Source organism: Platichthys flesus, chromosome 23 (assembly GCF_949316205.1).
Source record: "Platichthys flesus chromosome 23, fPlaFle2.1, whole genome shotgun sequence".
Lineage (NCBI taxonomy): Eukaryota > Metazoa > Chordata > Actinopteri > Pleuronectiformes > Pleuronectidae > Platichthys > Platichthys flesus.
The window spans coordinates 10,656,170-10,671,849 of record NC_084967.1 but is presented as its reverse complement, the minus strand read 5'-3'; the positions used below and the strand labels follow the sequence as shown (position 1 = coordinate 10,671,849).

Sequence of the window (15,680 nt, the reverse complement as noted above, 5' to 3'; positions counted from 1 at the left end):
TACTTCTCATCCTCTTACTGCCTTTGTCTCTCGGCCTCCCCTTTCCTTTACTCCATGCCTCCCTCCCTCTATCCGTTCCTCTCTCCCCCTTCACGTCTCTTTGATTTGTTTTCCCTCCAAATCCTCCAGTTATTTTATTCCCTTTCCTGTCAGTGCTGTTTCTTTCTGTCAATGTGTGTGTGTGTCTGTGTGTGTGTGTGTGTGCGTGTGTGTGAGTGTGTGTGTGTGAGTGTGGGTGTGTGTGAGTGTAAGCCTTCTTGCTGTTTTTCTTTAAGCCTCTCTGATGTACAACAGCTCCTTGAGGGGTGCTTTTCTCTCCCTCTCAAACACACACACACACACACACACACACACACACACACTTATCCTGTGCACCAGCTTTAACCTATTTCCCTAACTCTCTTTTTTGCTCTCTCACTTTTTCAAATACTCTCTGATGGTCTCTCATTCATCTCTCTCCATACTAAATCATTTATGCCCAGCATCTCTGACCCACTTCCACGATAGGGTTAACACACACACACACACACACACACACACACACACACACACACACACACAGACACACACGTGATACAGAGTGAGCTTTCAGGAAGATCTCACCCAAAAAAGCCTGCTGTTCTCATTGTATTATTATACATTGTACAACGGCTACTTTAATCTAAGGAGTATTAGTCAAAGATAAAACAAATCTTCTGCCAAATCACGACCGGGCTTCTTTATGCAAATCCCTTTAACACGGCCTCCTCCGTCATAATAAACAAGTCAAGTTTCCAGATCACAAACACATTTTGGCTTTTGGCAATGAATAAAAGCAGAAGAGTCCATTAGCTCTATTTCTTGATAATCATTTTATCATTAGCCTGTATTTCAATTGTGCCATTATCCCTTTCATGTGTTTCATGTAGCCCCTCAAGAGCAATCTTAACGTTTTCAATGCCCATAACAACGGCGGAAGGTGTCAATCATTTTCTCAAACAACTGCTGTAACGATCCCGCGCAGCTTTGTGTCGGCGCGTTTTCAGGAGGGAGAGCAGCAGTGGATGGTTTACTATAAACCAAGGCTTTATTGGCTATCATTGCTTTGATGCTGCACATATGGCAGGCCTGCACGAACAAATGTTTCATAAAACCTGCTCTGATCTGTGTATTCATTGCTCTCTTTTCCCTCGTAGAGCCATAAAGGCTTGTGTACGTGTGTTTGTGTGTGTGTGTGTGCGTGTGTGTGTGTTCAAAGATGGTTAACATTTTAAGAGAGACCTCTAGCTTCATTCCTCTCGCTTAGTTTCTTACTTGGGTACCTTTCTCTCACTATTTGAAGATGTGAGGCATCAGCAGCAGTTCACACCTTCAACATGTGTGTGTGCATGTAATTGTTCATGTGTGTGCCTGTGGCTTTGTATTCATGTGTGTGCGTCTGTGTGTGTGTATAAGGCAGAGAAAGAGAGAGTCACCGTGGTGTAGTTGAGAGCAGGATCGAGGCCCGGTGCTGGCTAGTTGTCTGCCCTAGGACAGAAGCTGTCAGCTGAGAGAAAAATATTACTCTGCAGGGGCCCACTCTGGAGAGCCATAAACTAAAGTGTGTGGGTGTGTGTGTGTTGCGAGCATGCGTGTGCGCGAGTGAGTGAGTGAGTGGGTGTGAGACAGGGTGGTGGTGAAAACAGAGGTAGGAATCAGAAATGGTTTAATTTTATCTTCACACATACAAGCAGATGATGCAGAGTCATGAACACCAGAGCCATTGAGGTGTGTGTGTGTGTGTGTGTGTGTGGGTGTGTTTTTGTGTGTGCTAGCGTGCATGCGTGCGTGTGTTAGCGTGCGTTAACTTGTGTGTGTGTGTGTGTGTGCCTGCAGGCAGCATTAGCTACCACTGAGAGCCAGCTGTGCCCTCCTGTATCTTAGTCTTCTCATCTCTCTTCAGCTCTTTTCTCTCTCTCTCTCTCTCTCTCTCTCCCTCTCTCTCACTTTGTTATCCTTTTCTTTTTAAACTTTTTAAGGAAAGCTACAAATGCCTTTAATGGTGTATAAACAAATCATTTTATTTGCATAAGATAATGTCTATTGTGATTTTCTGGACAAATCCTGAGTGTTTTCATCTTTTTAAAATATATATTTATATATTTATATATCATGTATCCCCCACAGAAGACACAGCTAAGGTTGATCTGACCTCAGCTTGTATCCAGGTGGCCTCCCCTCACTCCCCTCTCCTGTCATCTTTTAAGAACCCCTCTACACCTTGAATTATCTTTCCTTGAGTCAGCATGTTTTCGGTCAAAGATTAAATTCAAGCAATTGTCCAGAGGGACGTTGAGCTCCAGAAAGGTGTCTCACAGTACAAAGACTGACCCTCAGCAGAACTTGTGATATTGTGGGATCCAGACTCCTTTAATCACTGAATGAAACCGATAAATAACAAATTCCTGCAACTCGGTCTGTCTGTTTTTGTCTAAAGCAAACCAAAGCTCACATCGCTCACGATTAAAGTAAATATAATCATGGCAGAACTGCATTTTTTAACTGAAACCCGCTGATTTCACTCACCTCAAAACTCAATCATTCTCTCAGAATTGGTCTGAAAAGGGTTGAGTTGGTTTCGGGGGGGGGAAAACAACTTCCTCGTCGTTGATGTAGCATTTAAAACGTTTGGGGAAATGTTTCTCTGAAGGTCAGCGTGCGGCGCGAAAACCGCCCCTTGCAAAAATGAGGTTGAGCTTGACACGCACCACGTCCTACAGGGGTTAGAGAGTAAACGCTGGCGTCCCACAAGCGGCCCCCTGTGTAACCAGAGCAGACAGTGTCACTGAAAAACAATGGAGGGGCTGCTTTGTTCAGTTGGAAACAGAGAGCAGAGAGAGGGGGGATTATTTCTAAAATAGCTCTGTGTTTGTCTTAGACAGAGACTGGCCAATGTCACACCCCGCTGAATCTACTTAACACACACACAGTCACACACACACTTCAATTTTACACATACAAATGCACAGAAATAAGCCTGAATACTCTTCGACAACCTGTGAACATGCACACACACACAAAACACATGCTGTCATAACAGAGACATACACTTATCACTGTAAGACACACACCTACACACACACACGCACACTGAAGATTGCAGTTATGTGTTACAACATGAAAGAGACAACTCAGCCAACACAGGAAGCTGTGTGTGTGTGTGTGTGTGTGTGTGTGTGTGTGTGTGTGTGTGTGTGTGTGTGTGTGTGTGTGTGTGTGTGTGTGTGTGTGTGTGTGTGTGTGTGTGTGTGTGTGTGTGTGTGTGTGTGTGTGTGTGTGTGTGTGTGTGTGTGTGTGTAATATGTGAGTGATCTAAGACCAGGCTTTAGTGTTTCTGATAGAGCGAGGGGCCTTAAGTGGTCTTAGGATGGAGCGAGAGCCTGCGTGTGTGTGTGTTGGGGTCAGGTGCCTGGCGTGGTTGTGTGTTTCTGCTTACTGTCTGCCTTGTCACCACAGCGATGACATCATGGCACACGACTGCCGGACGACGGAAAGAATTCCTCCTTGTCTTCTTTACAGGCGGAGGGAAAGAGGAGGTGAAGAGATAGGAGGAGTGATGACGGAGGAGTGGGGGTGAAGAGGAAGATGAGGAAAGCAGGGTTGGCGAGAGATACTGATGGAGAATGAGTTAGAGAGAGACTAAAAAGTGAGGGGGGGAAGTGGGGATAGAATAGCGGTTGAAAGGGACACTTGTTAAATTTTCAATAGCCTGTGAAAGTCTATATAAATGTGGGGCTGTTTTACCAGTCACCTCCATCACCACCTGTTTGAAATGAACTGGTAAAAGTTCTCTGTGGAGTTTTACAGTGACTCGTCAATCGAGCGTGTTGATTGACGGCATTGCGTTACTGGTTGCGATGATCCAGCATTTTCCAATGTAGCCCCCAGCTCCACCATCTAAGAACTCTCTATAATCGCATTTTACACCGATTTTACACCACCTATAGCATAGCCAGCCACCAGGGGGCGATCAGGACAATTTCACATCCCTTCTGAGGAGCTGGCTTGTCTTTCATCTTTATATAATTGATGGTTTACAAACACACACACACAAAACCGGTCAAACCGGGCGTCAAGTTTCCATCACTGGCCATCAGAGCTGGAGCTGATAAGTATCCATGACACCTGCCGAGTCATTCCATCTGGAACTTGAAGATGTTTGTTCCCTTTTCCCTGTGAAGACAAGAGCCAGATGATAGCGTGTGATGGTGGGTTGTTGGTCCAGTCTGTAATACAGTGCATGCAAAGCTAACATCAGATGGTTAAAGACCCTATAAACACACAATCTTGAGACAAATGTATCACACTTCTGAAATAAATAAGTCATTCTTGGATATGCAGTGCATAAGTACCACTACAAATAAGACCAGAGGTGCTGCTGGGACGAGTGGGTATAAGAGATAAGAGATGACAAGCTTTTATTCTTCACTTACTGTTAGCAGACCTTCCTTTATCCTACTTTGCTCTCTATATGGCTTCACAAAGGACGGACTTGAAAGCCAAGTTGCAGATCCAACGCAGCGCATCCACTGGGAGCGTTTCCTCCTCACAGCGCTGGCTTCGTTGCTTTTGTTATTTTCAACTGTGAGGATGCACAGCCAGCACCGCTGAGAGCATGCTATGTTTTAAAGTGCCCTCTGACAGGTGACTTATCTTTAATAAAGATTTAGCTAAAGAGTGCTGCACTTAAGAATGTTTTTTTTTTTTTTAATGATCACATAGCATCAGCAGTAGCCACAACCACCACTTGTCGTAAGCGTGTGTTTAGCTCTGCAAGCTGAGAAGGCCGAGCAGAGAGTGCTTTAAGTGTGTGAGATGAAGGGAGCGCCACGGAGAGGCCCCGAATGAGACGAGTGCATCTGGAATAAATATAATTTTATCACTGGGGTTTATTAGCGCCATGTGCTGGCAGGTAACTCTCAGATATGGTATAAAACTGGATGCACTGTTAGCTTTAACAAGAAGAATGTTCCATTGGCTTTTTTGTATGTGTGTTTGTGTGTATGTGCATGTGTGTGCAGATAGTGACAGTGTTAACAGTGTCCCACAATCTCGTTGAAACAAAAACACCATTAACCCTTGAATTCTCTTGGGATTTCCTTCTTTGGTGTTGTACAATTATTTTTTATTTTCAAATGTTTATTATTGACAAATGATAGAAATATTAAGGTCTGTCATACTGGAAGTTATAATATAAAGGTACAAGATAATTCATCTTTGAAGTAGTGGCCTCATATTCACAAACTGGGAGAGTCTTACACAAATAAGCCTTTTGAGGAGTCTGACAGTGACCAGACATCTCCGGGGAATTGATGTAGTCTGAAGTTGTTCAGCTGCCTCTGACAAGACTGCAGCAGTGCAGATGCATGATGGGACACTTGCACACTGACAGTGTGGTTAGTGAGCCTCGGCAAAGAATCTGTGAGTCTTCACTTCACCCAACATGTCATCGTCATTCAGATGCTCTCATCTATGTGTACATGCGTGTGTGTGTGTGTGTGTGTGTTTGTGTGTGGCCAGTTAATCTCTGTGGGATTGTGGGGAAAACCGCTGTGATTTAGATTCTCTCTCTGGAGAACAGATAGAATTTTCAGAAATCAGAGCCTGGGGTGTCTCAGCGGCGGCTCAGCCAGATCTGTGGCGGATGGGATGCGGCTTGTTGCTCCCTGACCACATGGAATGCTATCTATCTGTCAGCCCGACCATTATGACAGGGGGACGAGATAGAGAGAGACAAGCAGGAGAGGAGTATGGAAAGAACGAGCCAGAGACGTCTATACATAAGAGTGTGTACTCGTATAGATAGATAGTGTTTAATCTATTCAGCCCCAAGACTTACAGATATATACTGCCTGGTCATTTCATAAATAAGAGCAGACTTTAGAGTGTCTGTCTGTACATTAATGGAAAGTTAGTTATTCCCCCTGCTGGGTGGACAAAGTAAAAGCTGCACTACATGCAAATGTTTAGTATTTTTTTTTACTGATGTGTTTGGTATTTTTTTTTATGGTGGGATAGATGGTGTGGAGGGAAACCAAGGAAGAGAAAAGATTATACATATGACATAAGATCCCCACCATAAATGAACTGGGGGCGTCTTGATTACATGGTGTGCGTCATACTTGACCACAAGCAGTCCTCATATTTCTGCAAAAATACACCAATTTTATCCTTCTAAATCACAATGCTGTGCTCCAATTAAGAGGACTTTCCTAAATTTGTTGACACGCCATGGGTTCACCATCACATTAAAGTGCACCCAAATTGGTATCCAGCCATGCAGATAGTTTTGGTTTCCTCTTAGATGTCCTTCCCTGGGAGTTTTGTGTCTCCAAATCATTACGAGGGAGGTGGCAGGAAGAGGGTGACATAGGCAGCAGAAATCTAAAAAAATAGGACAATAAATCTCAAACTGTCTAGAATAGATGTGGATGAATATGTTGTTGGGGAACAAATGCTAAAATGTGTCTCTGAGTGAGCAAGAAAAAGGTGATGGCGCCGTCATCAGTTTTTTTGCCCATCAAATGTAATCATATCAAATTAATTCGTGTCTGAAAGCAGTGCTAAATTAAAACGTGTTGATTCTAATGTGTGATTTTTCTTTTTGCAGGCAAGAGGCGCTGCTGGCAGCAATAAGTGAGAAAGACGCCAACATCGCCCTGCTGGAGCTCTCCTCGTCCAAGAAGAAGAAAACCCAAGAGGAGGTGGCCTCTCTCAAGAGGGAGAAGGACAGTCTGGTTCAGCAGCTCAAACAGCAGGTACGATAACTGTGCAGTGATTAGTAAACACACACATCCAAGTGGACGATGAGAAAGTGCAGCACCTGTTCTAAACAGGCCTGTTTGAAATGGGCCACTTGCTTGGGACTGTGGTGTTACTGGTTGTCTTTATTGAAACAACATGCATTTGTTCATATGGATTTGTGTACATGTTCACATCATAAAGGTTTTCTGTCCAAATACTGTATACTCTAACACAAACAAATACACAGGGCCGTGCACATCACTTTCCTGGTATGCATACACTTACACAAATATGGTGCACACCCTGATATGTGCACACTGACCCAGGCCAAAAACAAGGATATAAACACGGCCAAATTATTCTGTGGTTCCACACAGAGGTTTATTCACACTCTCACATACGTGCACACACACGCACACACACACACACACACACACACACACGCACACACACACGCACACACACACACACACACACACACACACACACACACACACACACACACACACACACACACACACACACACAGTAAAGGTTCTTGTGGCTCTATTAAACTAACCAACCCTTTATTGGATGAGCCTTCTGGGAGTTCGATGGAGTTTCTTCCTCACTGTTTTCTCCTCTGGGCCTCTTTCTGCTTTTTATATTTCATCTAATCATCCTTCCATCAATCCCACGCATTACATGTACACAAATTTAACATGCACTTATAGTAGCTTATACTGTTACCTTAGAATTTGCTTTCTCCCTTAACGTGTTAAAACTGGGGGTACATTCAGTTTGTTTTCCACCTCCTGTACGTGCATGGGAACAAAAATTGCCAAACACGCTGACATGATTATGCCACACAATAAATCCAAACTAAAGAGTGACTGCAGAACTTTTTACTTGTTTGATTTTAACTCTGAATTTGAAGGGCTGTTTTCATCCTCAGAGCTGCTGAATTAGATAACATCTAGCACCTCTGTTGTTGCACGAGATTTCCAGTGCGTGATTTTTGCCAAAAATCCACTTAATGGGTGGAAAAAGCTCACAAGGCCTCAGTTAGATGAATGTGGCTCGTGCAAGAAAGAGCTTAATCTGTGTGTAAGCAGCCAGAGAGTGTTTGAACTGGGGTTTAAGAGTGAACCAGTGAGTGTTGTGTCAAATGAAGTCATTATAACATGCATCACTCCGCTCTCTCTTCTTCCCTCATCCCGTCGTCACCCTGTTCATCCTGTTTGAAGTCATTTATGACACTTCAGGGTCTCAGAGGTGGTTACTGACAACACAGAGACTCCACTGTCTGCTGCTCTGTGCGAATGTGTCGGTTTGAGTGTGTCGTGAGTGTGTGCGATTGCGAGGGTGCGAGTGGTTCTGCTCTCGTCTTGGTTCCTCTCTCTGTCTGAGGCGTCATAATTTTTTGTCCCTCAATGATGGATCACAGCAGGGACTTCCTCAATATTCCCCTGTGTGAGTGGTTGTGTGTGTTCAGTCTAATCTTACAGTGAGCTGAAGCTGATGTAGTATTTTTAGCTGGCTCATTCAGCGTGACACACACACACACTCTGAACCACTGATAACCTGCCTGGCAGACGGGCCCAGACAGCGTTGTGATATGAAATTGAAAGAGAATATTGTTGCATGTACTCTGGTTGCCATAGGACCAAATACGTCAACTGTAAACGGGAAGAAATCATTTAAAATTAATTATGTATGAGTTAGCAACCTACTTTTCCACTATCATAAAAGTTTTTCTCTTGTATCCATTTCATGCACAATCAACACTGCTGTTTTTTAAGTTTCTTTGTAAGTGGCTGTTCGACGGCCATCACTTGTCAGTCAATCAAAGTTCACGCTGAGTGTTGAATTGATGGCTCCTGCACGAGCTGCTGACGTCTCAGGTCTGCTCTGAATTTGCCTTCAGAACATGACGGTGAGTTATGGTGCAGAATTATTTCCTTAGAAACCCCCCCAAAAAGTTGCAAAAAACCCTATCTTAGATGAGACAATCCTAGATCTGCTTCTTGCTCTGGATCTGCACCAAACTTTAATGGGTTCTGCCCTGACCCATAGTTTCATCAAGAAAGGAAATCCATCCAGTAGTTTTTGCGTTATCCTGCTAAGTAAACAAATAAACGCTGATTGACCCATCTAGTGTTTTCATATAACCAGGGATGTAATGAATGAGTTATTTTATCAGTACAGTATTGTGTTGTTGCAGTGTGTTCTGTATTATGACAGATTTCCACCTTAAGCTAGAAGAGACAGAAAAAAACGATGGATCCTCCCAAAGGAAATCTCTACATTTGCAGCATTTATACTAGATAAATATAAAAACATGTGTGTTACAGAATAGGTGTTTGACCCTCAAAGTGTTTCCTGCGTGTCGACCTTCGGCCCTGAAGCTGAAGTGTCGGCAGGATGCTGTAGATCAAGGTGACCTCAGCTCTCCTCACGCTGCTCCTCATGTCTTTCTCACCGTCTGCCTTGTCCTCACTTTGATACTTGTTTTTTATTTTCTGCAACAGTGTTGTGAAGAGACGGAGACTAAAACCATGAGAAAGCATGAGAGAGAGAATATTGTGTTGAAGAGAGTGTAAAAGCCAAGCGGGGAGGGAGGGAGGGACTGTAATAATTCATGAAATGGAACAAGTGGGGCAAGAGAAGGGGGTTGGGTGGGGGGGTGAATGTGTCTGCCCCTCTTGCAGCAGACACATGTGGTTAACATTTACAGGTGGTGTATGTGTGGCTGCAGCCATTCATCCCCACCTGTGTGAGGCCTGGCTGTTATATGGACACTTCTAAAGACTTTCATGCTTCCATATTATTCTTACCAAACCCACAGCACTCTTACCCAACATTACCGAAAGACAAATCTCACAAAGCAGACAGGGAACAGTAAACTAGCCGTTCGTCACAGATCCAAAAAGCAGGTTTACATAAAATATGGCCAGACTTGCGCACTTCTATGTTTTAGTTACCTCCACAAGGAGGTTATGTTTTCAACCCGGCCTATTTTTTGGTTGGTATCTATGACTGTGTGCAAATTGGTGCAGTCTGATTGAATTCAAGGGGGCGATGGGCCTTTGCGAAGGTTTGTGTTCTACTTACTGCCATAGTTATAAAGGTTTCGAGCACCTGCAATGTAGAGGTTTGGAAACACTGCTGACCCATTTTAGTTGGGAAACTCTAAGGCTGCTTTGGTTCGACATTTTCAAATTATTTATTTTATAGATTAAATGCACTTGAAAATAGTATATTTTTGTAATGTTTTCCATTGCTTATTTAGGGATTTTAATGGGGGGTGGTTTTGTTGCCCTGCCCCACCTACCCCCTCATGGAAAACTTTAGGGTTCTTCAATATTTGTTTATTATTCTCATGACCTCTCCAGTTACTGGCAAAAGTGAAAAAAATGTGACTCTAATCTAATTTATTGCTCCTCAGAGACGTCTCAAAATGAAACATCCCCTCTCAGCGCTCAGCTCTGACACTTTTCACTGTCATTTTTAATTTCCCACTTATCAACAACTTTCTGCTTTTGTCGGTGAAACTGGAAAAGAAAGCAATTCAAATTTTTGCTCGTGATGAAATAGTTCTTGTCCAGCCATGACTCAGCAACTTTTTCATTATTGATAATTCCACAGATATCAACAAAGGTTCCTCTTTCACTGCTGGAGGGAGAGACGAAACAATATACTCATCTAATATCCCCCGGAGCCTTGTAACGATGAAATCATTTTCTGCTAGGTATGACTCAGCAGTTCCCCCCCCTTCCTCATTTGTTTCTCATTCTCTACGTTGTCTGCGGGTAACAGCGGAGCCACAGTAAGGAGGGGGGAGGTGTGGGGGTTAGGGAGAAGAATGAGAGGTGAACAATGAGGGAGCGGGAGAAGAAATAATGGTGTGATGATTAGATAAAGTGAGATAGTTGGCATGGAAACAAGCGAGCTGAGGTCAGCGTTCCCGACAATTAGAGAAAAGGGGAAGATGTAAAGAAAGGCTGGACGGGGGAAATAGAATAGGACAGAGAGAAGGAGGAGGAAGAGGCGTTAATTTTCTTCTTCTGGCATTTCTCTTTGTTCTCCTCTTTCTCTTTCCCTCCTTCTCCTCCCCTCACTTTCACCCTCCCTGGCATATTGTTCTCAGGACCGTCCATCATTTCATTCAACGAAGAGGAAAATAAAGTTCCTCCAGCTAACGAGGCTGCTAACTGCTTTCTAAGTGCCATTTAGTAAGATAGTTAGCTTGCTGGCTAACGGATCGACAAGGGGTCATACAGTTTGTTCAAACTCATCCTAAAAGGTGTACCATTTCTCTTAAAGCCCATTGCTATAATTCATCAATAGGCTTAACAGGCGTGTGGTTATAACTCATTTATAAGATTTGACCCCCTTTTAAGGGTAGGCATGTGGCCCGGCTAGCTCAGTCGGTAGAGCATGAGACTCTTAATCTCAGGGTCGTGGGTTCGAGCCCCACGTTGGGCGACACAACTTTTGAATTGAATTGGAAGTAACTGGGTTTGGATATATTGACTTTGCAAATGAAAAAACTTAGGAGGATATTGATGGTGTCAGATGCATTCATACCAATGAGACAAAGGCATCATGCACAATGTAAAACTTCTGCTGCAGAAATTATACACAAAACATCAACACGGGACAAAACCATGACGAAAAAACTAACATACAAAAGAAACTAGCAAACTAGCAAGGAACAATGAGAAAAGGGGACTTTAAGGAAATATATGGGAATAAGGACATTTTGTAGAGAGGAATAGAACAGGAGAGGGAATTAGAGAGAGAGAGAGAGAGAGAGAGAGAGAGAGAGAGAAAAATAAATGAGATACTGTGTCTGCTGAGGAGAGATAGTCTTAAAATCAACATGAAAAATATTTCTTTAAAGAAAGGGAGGACGAGAGACAAAGGAGTGGAGTGTTAGGTATGAGACAGAATCTTAATCATAGTGAGTACTGTGTATGAGAGACAAGAGAGATAAAGAGAGGAAGAGGGAGAAGGGAGAAACTTTAGGGATTATTCAGAAAAAAAGAGCTCTAAGATGTGGAGGAAGAGAGGAGGAGACAAAGAAAAGACGGCGTGTTTGCAGAAGGGTTGAGAGATTTAGATGTAGTAAGGCTGTTTTATAGAGATCAGAGATCAGACACACTGTCATCACAGCTTATCCTCTTGAACTAAACTCTATTTTCTTTTTAATTATGTCTGTGTCTCTGTCCTATATTTCTATCTTTCTCACTCCAACACATTTGTCCAAGGCTTTATGTGTTATTTATGCCGGATTTCATCAGACATTCATCAACCAAAATCAGTGCCAAAAATGTGTTTCGAAAAGAGAGGATGAGGAGGAAAATACAAAGAACGGATCAGAAGATGAAGTGAAGGGGAATGTTTGAGGCAAACATGTGATTTGTGTTGTTTAGCTAGCCCAATTGTTAAAAATTCTAATCTTGGGTACGTTGGTTGACCTTTGGTCTCTGGCTCCATTTGAAACCGTCTTTCCAAATGTCATGGACAGTTCACAGCATAGTGACCTGCTCTTCCAACATAGTTCTACATGTGTTGACACAAAATCCAGTGCCTGAAATACACTTAAACACATAACTTAAGTACCTATCACCCACTTGTCCTAAACCAGAAGCATTACTCTTTGATGCCGGTATGAGTTACGAGCATGTTAAGAGAAGACTTTAACCACGCCTCTATGGGATTATTATAGCCCGGCTAGCGGTGCTCAGTCGGTAGAGCATGAGACTCTTAATCTCAGGGTCGTGGGTTCGAGCCCCACGTTGGGCGACACAGCTTTTGAGAGGAGGTATATTAATGTCTTTGACTTGTTCTGACCCTCTGTTGGAACATCCAAGATGAATATGACACCTGATCACTCAGACTCGAAGTGAATGTGGGTTTGCATACATTCTGTGATGTCACACATTCATGAGATTTCACAATATATTGAGCCCCACATTAAGCCAATATGTTTTGGGCTTTGGACTTGTCCACCTATAGCAGTCGATGCAGTTCTAAACAAGTCTTCCACTTCAATGGTTTTAAAATGCAAAATCACCCATCAGCTTGCACAAGAGAAACACTGCGTGTAGTCTGTTTGAGCATGCCGTCTACAATTCTGGAAATATAATATAATAATATGATAATAATCACATTCAAATTAATTGTCCGATCATGCAAATTTGCATCGTAACCAAAGAGAGCACTGATCTGACGTTTTGCGTCTGCAGCTTCAGCCAAGGCAAACAAAGTCCATAAAGTCAAATTTGCAAGTGGATTTGAATTACCACAGTCTGTCACAGTATAACGTTACACAGAGAGTTCACAGTGAACTTCATGGAGCCTCAGGCATCTCTGAAATACTCACACTGGAAAAATGAGACCCGGGGACACAGGTTGAAAAGTGAACTTTGGCTCTAAGAAGAACAAAGGTGAACCGATGCTTTTGTTTTGAAATATTATCTGTACCTCGTTTTTCCAAAGTAAAAATATTTTCTTCTGGACATTCTTATACTGCTGCTGTTGGTAAACCAGTGGAAAGACTGAAGAGACGGACAGAGACAAAAAATCACTCCACAGCAAGGGTGTGGGTGTGTTTGTGTGTGTCTGCAGGTGCAGCGGGGACTCCTCAGTCTGTACTTACATGGTCTCAAGTTGAACTTTTTTATTTTCTGTGTTTGTTTGAAAGCGATGTGTGTATTTATTTTATAGCATCAAGCAGAAAATGAAAAAGTGAAATGTGTGTGTGCGCTCGCCAGGGGAGGCTCTCGTCAGCTTAACTTTTGTACACAGACACACACACACACACACACATACTGTACGTGCTGGTTCCACGTACACACCGAGTGGAACCTGTTTCTAGCACCATTCATTTAGCTTTCAAACAATTACAAGTAAAAGTTGGCATTCACATATTTCTTTCACGTTCTGTCAAACACACACACACACACACACACACACACAGAGCCTCAGTCTGGCCTTCTTAAGCCCCTCGTCCTCGCAGGGCTCAGCGAGAGACTAAGGGGATTTAGATCGTACAAGACAGATTTAGACTGACTCCCTCCCTCACCTTCTCCCTCTCACTCCCTCGCTCTTTCGAAGCTTTGTGTATCACGACTGAAGTATAACTTTAACATGAGTAATAGATGGAGGGAGAGACGAGGAGAGGAGTGGAGAGGAAAGGAGGAGAGGATGAAGAACAGTATGGAGGAGAACAAAGAGATGACAGCAGAGCAAAGAGGGGAGAGATGAGAATGATGGAGCAAAGACAGGCAGAAAGAGTGTGTATTTGTGCTTGTGCGTAGAGCATATTAAGTGATTTTCAAGTGTGTGTGTGTGTGTAGCGTAATGTTTGTCCAAGCCCTCATGGATCTCCCCCCAAGAGACAAGTTAACAAGCCTGTTATTTTTCTGCACCAGTTAACAAGCAGCCCAACAGGTGGCATGTCAAGTTGTGTGTGTGTGTGTGTGTGTTATTATCATAAAAGACAAACACAGCACAGATTTCTTTTTGTCTTTTTATTGTTGTCCATTTTCTGTTTCTTTCTTTCTCTCCCTCTCGCTTTCCCTCTCGGACGCACACACACACGCACACACACACACAGACACACACACACACCTTCAAGCACACACTCACATATAAAAAATGTCTTAGTGAAGCCAAAGCTCCTGGCGGTCGTCCAAAACTCTCCTCTCATCTTCCTCTCTGCAAATTAACTCCTGGAGGAATTCAGTGAGCGGGTTTTCCTCTTATCACACAAACACACAAAAAGCAAACACCCACATACACTTCATTGTGTTGTTTTTTTTTTCTAAAACACAAATGTTATTTGCTGTTGCTGAATCATGTCAAATCTTGTCTCACTGTCTCTGATCTAAATGTTTGTCACTTGTTTTGTTCTCTGTAGACTCAGAACCGGATGAAGCTGATGGCGGACAACTACGAGGACGAGCACCTGAAGGTCTCGTCTCCAAACGCAGAGCTGCCCAACAATCACAAACCCTCCCCTGACCAGGTGAGAACTCTAACCTGGAACATGAGCCTTCAGCTGGGACAAATCTGCAAATGATTCCAGATCCCTCACAACCCTTCAAACTAATATCTTCACCCTAATGTGGATGAAAGCTTGCTCTAAAGTAACGTCTTTAATTGTTTCTATTAGTCTATTTCAAGTGAAAGACAGTGACATTAAGTCCCATTTCCAATTGTGGGACTAACATTACCTTTTTCTCTTTATCTTAGACATTTTTTCAAGTTACTTACTTTAACAAGGTTTCTGTGCTTACCTACTAACTTCCTGATTTCTCTGAACTCACTAATAGGACGATGAGGAGGGCATTTGGGCCTAGCCAATCATATGCCTTCTTTCTTTTCTTCGGTCAACCATTTTGTACAGAAGGGTGAGCGTCCTCTTTATCTGGATCCAGTCATGTTGTGTTCATCGTGTCATTGGTCCGTCGTCTTTCTTGCTTTTGTTTCATCCGTGAGTTGGTGGTCGTTCTGGTTTCGTGAATCAATCGTTTCTCTTCTTTTGTTGATCGTTATGTTCATTATTTTCTCCCATCATTCAAACATGAGTCTTGAAGCTGTTCCATTTCTGCCATATTTCTTCTTCTTCTTTGCGTTTTCTCTTTTCCCAAGAACAAACTTTCATTCGCACTATTGATTTTCTTGCTCCTGAAGGAGCTGGTCTCATTGGCAAAGCAGGAATATTTCCAAATCTCATGTTATGGAACATGTTTGATTAAATATCCATTCTGTTCATTGTCACCTTTACTTTTTCAAAAGTTTCCTCCTGCTCTTGCTCTTATTTTTTTATACTTGAATCATTTTTAATTACTCTGATGATTAACCTGGACATGTGCTTTTTGTCATATTTATTCTTTAAATATTTTCATCTTTTATGTTGATCCTCC

The 15,680-nt window shown here is 42.8% G+C and overlaps 1 protein-coding gene and 1 non-coding gene across 5 annotated transcripts in view; both read left to right on the top strand.

Annotated features, from left to right (window-relative positions):
- LOC133948670 (ELKS/Rab6-interacting/CAST family member 1-like) overlaps positions 1 to 15,680 on the top strand; it is a 109,003-nt gene that overhangs the window by 72,572 nt on the left and 20,751 nt on the right. For 2 of the 4 annotated variants that reach the window (XR_009920085.1, XR_009920084.1), the window contains 3 exons: positions 6,629 to 6,776; positions 14,672 to 14,779; positions 15,087 to 15,164. Coding sequence is in view for 2 of the 4 variants with exons in the window: in XM_062382583.1 (XP_062238567.1) it covers positions 6,629 to 6,776; positions 14,672 to 14,779 (256 nt within the window). In the remaining 2 variants the exon portion in view is untranslated. The remainder of the gene's footprint in view (positions 1 to 6,628; positions 6,777 to 14,671; positions 14,780 to 15,086; positions 15,165 to 15,680) is intronic. The other 2 variants (XM_062382583.1, XM_062382582.1) reach the window with 1 other exon arrangement.
- Positions 11,157 to 11,229, top strand: trnak-cuu (transfer RNA lysine (anticodon CUU)). The gene has a single exon. It is a non-coding gene; the product is annotated as a tRNA-Lys (tRNA).